General features: G+C 40.1%; 1 protein-coding gene across 1 annotated transcript in view; it reads right to left on the bottom strand.

Moving 5' to 3' along the window:
- Positions 1-885: 885 nt before the first annotated feature.
- pax5 (paired box 5) overlaps positions 886-8,102 on the bottom strand; it is a gene marked incomplete in the record, with an annotated part of 43,898 nt that continues 36,681 nt past the window's right edge. Inside the window, 3 exon segments of the mRNA XM_014013266.1 lie at positions 886-3,014; positions 4,600-4,686; positions 5,391-5,477. Coding sequence (XP_013868720.1) covers positions 2,932-3,014; positions 4,600-4,686; positions 5,391-5,477 — 257 coding nt within the window.

Raw genomic sequence — 8,102 nt, 5'->3', positions numbered from 1 at the left:
TTAACAAATAATCCTGTTAACGTATGACTGGATTCTTGGCTCGGGAACTGATTTTAGCCTGTTTGATGCTGTTTGATGCAGCTGATCTGGACGAATGGACACAAGAAGCCTGGCTGGATTTACCTCCTCATGGAGAACATCTTTCAATCGATAGGTGTTCACAGAATTGTATTTGTGTTGAAAAAAAAGGATGATTTATTAATTTTTTTTATATAGTATGATGCGCAGCTCTAGTGGCTTATCACTCAATTTTGGGCCCTTTTTCTGATTATAGTTTTAGTGACTCATGGTCAGTCCGGGTGGGGCGGGGGGTGGGGGTGTCGACGTATAAAACTAAAGGCACTGTCCTCGTTTTCAGCTGGTGTGATTCAGGTTCATTAATGCCTTTGAAGAGTTGAAAGAAAAAGGCAGAAAGAAGGAAAGGCTCAGCGTGTGGGCCATCACAGGAATCGTCTTCTTTAGAGTTGCTGATGCACAACTTTTAAGGTTAAAGGATCAACTCTATTATTATCAAATAAAGAAATACAAAAGCAACTTGGATCAAGAAACAGTTTTTTTTTCCTTCATCCGTGTTCATAATTAGAGCATCTCTGTTTTGTTTTTCACATTGGCGATTTGGTGCCTCCAGTGAGTTTGCAGGTAAAACACTAAACCTCAAAACAGACACGAGTTTTCTTTCACTGACTTCAAAGTTTTGTCAGATCAGCCCAATTGGCTCTCTGACTTTTGAGGGGGAAAAAGACTGATTTTAGATCAGTGCTGACAGAAAAAAAATTGTTTTATTTTGATGAGTAAGGCCTCAACCCTGGTGTCAAGCATTGTCACAGCGCAGAACTGACGTAAGGGGACCCAAAAAACACAGGAAAAAACATTCACACACTGAACTTTTTTTTCTTTTTCAAAAGAAATCAATGATTTATAGGAAATATTTCATGTCAAACAGCACAAACACAAAAAAACAAACTCTCAGAAAAGGGGAAAGAAAAATAACTTTGTTGTTCTGAATTAAGTCAAAATTGGCGCTTTTAAAACAATGATTGAGTCTCTTTGTGCTTTTGTCAGCCGATCCACTAGGGGGAGCCATCTTTGGAGGGTTTAAAGAGAGAAACAGAAATATTGTGAGAAACTAACAAAACACTGCCACTCCTCTCCATTTAGTAGCACCTGTGTTGGGTGTCAACTAGAAACAGGAAAAATGCATTTATAAACAAAGACTTGTTAGCTTTTCATGTTTCACTGCATCATCATCATCATCATCGTCACCATCATATCACCACTATTCTAGCACAACAGCATGACACTATTAGAAATCATTACAGGCATTTACTCTCATCTAGGAGTGCAGCACAGAAAAAAAACCTTTTCAATATATTACTCTGTGTCTCCTCCATTATAAATAGCTCTTAATCAGGACTTTTAAATCTTTGCTGGGGAAGCAGGATAGCACCTTCCTGTCCAGTGACCCAACCTGGTGAAATACAGTTTTTGGTCTGATGGTTTAGGCTGTGCTTTAGTAAAAAGTATTGTTTTTCTGTTTTGTTGGTATTCACACCACTTCAACACAATGTGATAAATGGATGAGTTATTAGAGCTAAGTACAGAGACTGACAAAAAGAACCATAAAATAAGACACAACCAACTCCACATAAGGGCTGAGATTAGTAGAGGTTATGTGATTTTCTGTTTAGTTGAATAACTTCACTGCATCACCAAATCACCAAAGCAGTTTGTTGTGTTGCCCTCTTTGGCTTGGTTATCCATTTCGCTCAGTTAAATTCATGTTGTAAGAAAGGTTTTAATATTTGTGGAAAAAATAACACTTGTAATTGACTCCAACCACTAAAACTAAGTTCACTAAACCCCACCCCTGAACCAGAACTGTCTAGTTGTGGATTATGCTACACAATGAGCAGGTTGTGTCCTTAAAGCTTAGCAAACTCCAGCTATAAACGTAAAGTTTGGTCAGTGCTGACTTTTACTTTCAGATGTGACACGAACCAAAATCTCCTGGGCAAAAGTTCTTTACATCTATTCATCCACCATGTTTTATCATTTGCATGAACTATAGCTGGCAGAAGGGTTAAGTCCACAAGTTTGCTGGTTTGCCAGAAAATCAGCTCAATCCCCAGAAACGCTGTGGTACACCATAAGCTTTATGTTTTTGTTTTGTTCTGTCATTTATGAGCTGTTTTTTTATTTATTTAATTGTGTAGGAAATTGTAAAATAAGCATCTTTGAATAATGCAAATGTAGCTCCTTAACATTCACTGATTTGGCCGTTTAAGTTTGTAATAAACAAAGTGACATCAGGATGGGGCTTAGTGAACATTTGTAAAAAATGACACAATTTTTTACCCATTGTGATCACAGATTAGGTGTGTTGAATCCACAGCAGAGAAAATAAAAGACATGAGGGGGTTTTGGTCATTCAGATTTCTAAGGATTGGATTGTCTTCACTCCAGTGTAGGATGGTATAGAAAACTGATTGATATCAAGTCTTAAAAATAACATCTGGAAAGTGATTTTGCTTTGATCAGCTCAAAAATATCCCCAGTCTGAAAGCACAAGATTTTACTCTGAAGATTGTTGACCTTTTGGGTTTTTTTTAAAGACATTTTAAAATAAGATTCAGTCTTAGTACAATACAACACAGCCTAAATTTCATAAAATGGACCTGTTAAATGATTTTTTTTATCTTCATAGTAATCTGCTCAGACCGGATTGGAATGAAGCCAAGGAGTTTGTTGACATATGTGTATGTGTTGGTTTCAGAGTTAGTAAAAAAAAAAAAAAAAGAAGCAAACTTCACTGACGTCAAGTTTTGAAATGTTGGAGAGTGCGAAAATGCAAGGTTTAACTGATCGGTGCTGGTGCTATCTTTCTTCCCTCATCTCCCGCTCTTCATCCTCCTCTCCTCTCGGGTGGACGGGTCAGTGGCGATCGTAGGCCGAGGCTGTGGCAGTGGCAGCAGGGCCTGCCCCCCGCGATGTCGCACTGTAATAATATGGTGACCCTGTGCAAGAAACACATTTTTTTTCCAACGGTTGAAACAAAAATAAATAAAAGCGTTTTCATTTCAGAAAAAGTTTGAAGGCTGTATAAAATGTAAATTAAAAACAAAACTAAAAAACAGTAATAAAAACTCCTTTTCTGATGCATAACATCAGATTGATTCAAATGTTTTTGCTGCCAACATCTACAAACTCAGAGCAATGTTCTTTAAAATTGATATGTCTGTCACCTGAAGTCTTCTTTTAAAGCGGTTTTTTGCATTTACCAACTTTTATTTGTTCAGTATGAAAGAAACTGTGACATCTAGTGTCATAAATCTAAAACTGCATCCAAGAAATACACAAAACCATTACTTTTTTCCTTAAATTGGCCTGTAAATTGCCCTTAATGTACGTAACTCTGAATCTAAGCTTTTGGGAGATTTTGGAGAAAGGTGTTTAGATTTCACCAGAATAAAAGGAAATAACACACAACTTAATTCGATCTTTCTACTCAAATATATTAATTGGCAGATTCAAAACACTAAAACTTAAAAAACTGAGTTCTGTAAGTATTAAACAAACACTGTTCACTCGCTTCCCAAAAATCTATTGAAACTTATTTAACCTTCTGGTCATTTCTTTCTTTCTTTCTTTCTTTTTTTTTTTTTTTTGTCCCAATGTCATCACGCCAGCAGATCTCAGTCATTACCCTGGAGAGGATTATTTCTATTACAGATAGAAATGATGGCTCAAATGACAAAAATACGACTCAGGTTGTAATAAATCTGAATTCTCCTTTAAAATACAGCGTAAGTGTGAAATGAGCAGCTTCAATTTTCTGCTCAGATAACATTTAACTGTGGATGACAGGAATGAAAGGCAGTGTGAGATAACAGAAGCTGATGAAGCTAATGGCAGAAAAAAAAATAGACTCCCTTTCATGTACAACCAGTCGAATAGACTCAGTCTGCTCTGTGTGGCACTTTTTCTCTTTTTTGCCCTCACACACACACACACACACAAACACACACACACACCATCTAAGTGACAGTCTAAGTTGACACCCTGAGTACAGCTCTACCACTACTGATCCCCTGAGTCTATTCTCTCTCCTGAGGGGAGGTCAATTCAATACGGTAACCCCAAAGACGCACAAAACTTCACACTCTCACACCTTAATACACACAGGAGAAAGAAAAAACAAGCAGACACCCACACCTGTCTCTGCCTCTTCCATCACTCTGACAAGCTGTTTGCTGACAGGTTATGTCTGTCCACAGTCCAGGTAATCTCAGGAGTCTCTTTGGGGAAGTGAGGCATTAAGACAACCTGACAAACTCTTTAGTCTCACTCAGGACTTCAAAACCCCTCACCCTACTTCTCTCCCTTTAGCTTCATTTTTTTAAAACCCCCCTCTGTTTTTCGTTTCTCTTCTGTTCCTCCGCCCTCCCCTGTGTTTTTCTTCTCAATACCTTTCGGTGTGCACTCTGTCGTCAAACTCACGATCAGGCTAAACTGCTTCCTCCTCCGCCATTTTTCACCATCTTCGTGTCCACTCATTTATTCTTTTCTTTTTATACTGTATTTCTCGCTCTCTCCACATACCTTGCATCTGTCCTGCCTGGCTGGTGAAGAGACTGGACGAGCAGCCGATCTCCGTCCCCAGCAGAGACCCATAATCCTGTTGAAACACTGGGGACAGAGGGATGGAGGAGGGACATGAAGAGGTGAGGAGAGGAATGGAAAGGGTTCCCTTAAATAGGTAATCACAGCTGGATCCGTCTCATCTATTGACCTAATACACTTTCACTATCTGCCTGTTAGAAAACTATTCAATGATGAATCACTGGACAGTTTAAATGAAACTATGAAAACTAATGAAAGCAATCATAGAATGTGCTTCCATGGCTTTGGAGCCAACTCAGTATTATCAAACATAAAAACCAACAGATGTTGAGCTAAAATTAATTGTGTTGGAAGCTGAGAGTCATCATCAACACATACAGTACTCCGAGTGTTAACAGATCTCATTGCATCTTTGTTTTTAAACTTTGCCATGCAAGGCAGCTGGAAGCTAATGTTTTGCTGGTCTTAGCTTGTAGCTTTTATTTAGCTGATTTTAGCTTTTGGGCTTATCTATTCAAGTCATTCACAAAAAAAGTTAGGATATTTGCTTTGTTCTTTCTTCAAGTGCTTTTAAACTCAAAAACAAATGTTTTAAAAGTATTTCTTCAAAGAAAGAAACACACTCAGGTAGGTGGTACAGTGCAGGATGAAAAATAATGCAAAGAAAGATTGATTGATAAATGTACGACATCATTAGATTGGTAGAAACTGATGAGTCAGGAACAATGAAAAGAACTGTAATAGTTCCTGATCAGACATGATGCACCAACCTAATAGGCTCGGGTTTGGAAATCTCCATGACTCGTTGTACGTAGAATACTGTGGGTGGGAATACGGACTTCCAGAAAAATCTCCCCCTGAAGGAAAGCACATCACATAAAACAGAGCATGTTTAGCATCTCTTAGAAAATATGTGAAATATACGAAGTCATGTATGGTGTTTGTTTTTCAGTCAACTTCTACAACTGATAACTCTGGAGTTAGTCCAATTCAAGCTGGCTGCCATGGATAACTGAACACAAATCATTGAAACTCTAGAACTGGATGTGGTCGTTGATAAAATTCACAACACATAATCTGATCACTAACACAACACAGTTTTGCATGACACTTTGCTTCATATTGTTGTTAAGATTTGTCTGAAACAAATATAAATCTGTCTCTTCTCATCACAACATGATCTTAGTTTAAAACTCTGGCAGGTGAGGCGGTGGGTTACGTGCATTCCTTTGAAGAAATGCTGACCCCTTTATTTGGTTTTGTTTTGTTTTTCGCCCATATTTACCCCGCCCCTGGTTTCCAGCATATTGCTGACTAGCTGATATTGAATGAACTGGAGAGCACAGTACAGTGGATGATAAGGTAGCTTTTCTCCCTCATTTACTTCTCACTGTCTGGGGTCTACTCTTCCTCACGTCTTCTCCTCCTTCCACTCTCTACTCTTTATTTTTCTCTCTCTTCTCCTCTGGCCCACCTGCCTACAGCCCACCCATCACCCTTCACATCAAAACAACATTCTCCTTTATTTTTTCCCCTCCGCCACCACTTTTTCTCTCTTTCTTTCTATCCTTACTTTCAGTCTTTTTGCTCTTTCTTTCCATTTTCTCCTGAACCACCCATACCTCCCAGGGGATCCCTCTCCCATAGCTGACAGTCACAGACCCTGATGCCCCCTCCCTCCCACCCCCCCACCAACCCATTCCTCTTCCCTGCCTCTCGTTCTGTCGGTTCTGCCTCACTGCTCTCCAACACCCCCTCTGAGTGTCAGCCCCCCTGCTGCAAAAGAGAGAGGGAGACAGAGAGACAGAGAGGGAAGGGGAAGAGAGTTGCTTGCTTAATGAAGGTATGATATTAGACAGAGTGAACAAAAAGGGGGATAATTTGGCCGAGAAGTGCGGAGATAGAACAAGACACATAAGCAAAGTTTGGAGGTAATCTTTTTTTTACCAGGTCTAGTAAAACAAAAAGAGCTAAAAAAATCAGAGAGAAACTCAAACGCTGACACAACTTGTGTGTTTTTGTTTGTGCGAGTTTTCTTCGAGCGCGCCAATGTGTACGTTCAGCTGCGTCTGTCAGGTGGGGTCGAGATGCGGTCTCCTGCAGCACCCCTGGGCGCCAACATCCTCTCCCTTGTCATCGCCGCAGTGACGGCAGTGTGTCAGCCTGCTTAGAAGACGAGAGGCGGAGGGGGCGAGAGGAGTGGAAAGAAGGCTCGGAGGGTCTCCCTCGTGTAGCTCCGTGTCAAGGTCGCAAACGCAGACACTGTCAAAAACAAACACACACACAAACAGCCGCACGCAGCAAACCCAAACACACACTCAAATATCCTGTCAAACCTGAGGACAGGACGGCGTGAGCGCAGTGGGACAGGGCGACAGGGTTACCCATCTTTAGACGTGTTGTTCCTACATGTCCACTGAGACACGGTGTGTGTGTGTCAGCCCACAGATGTGTGTGTTTCACATATCAAGTGACTGGGAATACACAGAGACAACAACATACAAGCAATATTGTTTTTGTTTATTGTTACTCTGTTCTTCTGTGCTGCTTGTGCGTCTCCCCTGTATTTTTGCACCGGTGTACCTGAACGCTGACCACGACCACCGCTGCTGGGCGTAAAAGCGTTAGGAAAGAAGGGAGAGCGTGAATAGTGTTCCAGGATTGAAACACAAAAGCTGCGTGGAAGGCGGAGTGGAAGGGAATGAATGAATTAGTCGTGGGTCACTGGTGATTCTCATTAAAAACAAATTACTAATGTTGAGGAGGGACAGCTGTGCTACTGTGGCTGGTTTCTAATGATACACCAGGAGACACACGCAGGCACAAACACATGCACATAGAAACAAACACACACACACACCTCCCCCTGGGATCACTGACAGCCACAGTGTAGACAGACAAGAAAGAGGAAGTAGCAAAGCTAAGTACGCTCTCTGAAGACACATATACATAAAACATGTACAATAAAGATCTGTTGATCTGAAATGAGGAGTTAAAACTGACTACAACAGGTAACGTGATCATCGCGTCTGGTTTCACCAAAATAAAATCTGGGAAAAACTGGATTTTGCCATTTAAATGGATGTAGAGTAGCAGCACACTTTACAGCAGGATCACAGTAAATTAGCAATGTTTCAAAAATGATACTTGAGATGTTCACTTCACCCCCCAACTCCCAAATGTCAACATCATCAAATTTAGTGCTACATAAACAAGATTTTATGTATGTATGTATATATATACAGTATGTACTAGGGGTGCAACGATACAGAAAATTCACGATTCGGTTCGGTTCAATACTTTAGTCTCATGGTTCGATGTTTTTTCAATAAAAAAAGAGAAATTTCCATGCCCTTTTTAACTTGTAATTTATTTAAATTAAATATAAACATTTGTTTCACCTCAAAAGTACAGTTTTTAAATTAAATGTTGCTGAAACAGCAGGTTTCTCAGTGGATCTGCGCTCAAAAATGCAGCCTAGG

Source organism: Austrofundulus limnaeus, unplaced genomic scaffold (assembly GCF_001266775.1).
Source record: "Austrofundulus limnaeus strain Quisiro unplaced genomic scaffold, Austrofundulus_limnaeus-1.0 Scaffold99, whole genome shotgun sequence".
Taxonomy (NCBI): Eukaryota; Metazoa; Chordata; class Actinopteri; order Cyprinodontiformes; family Rivulidae; genus Austrofundulus; species Austrofundulus limnaeus.
This window is presented reverse-complemented; position numbering and strand designations above follow the sequence as displayed.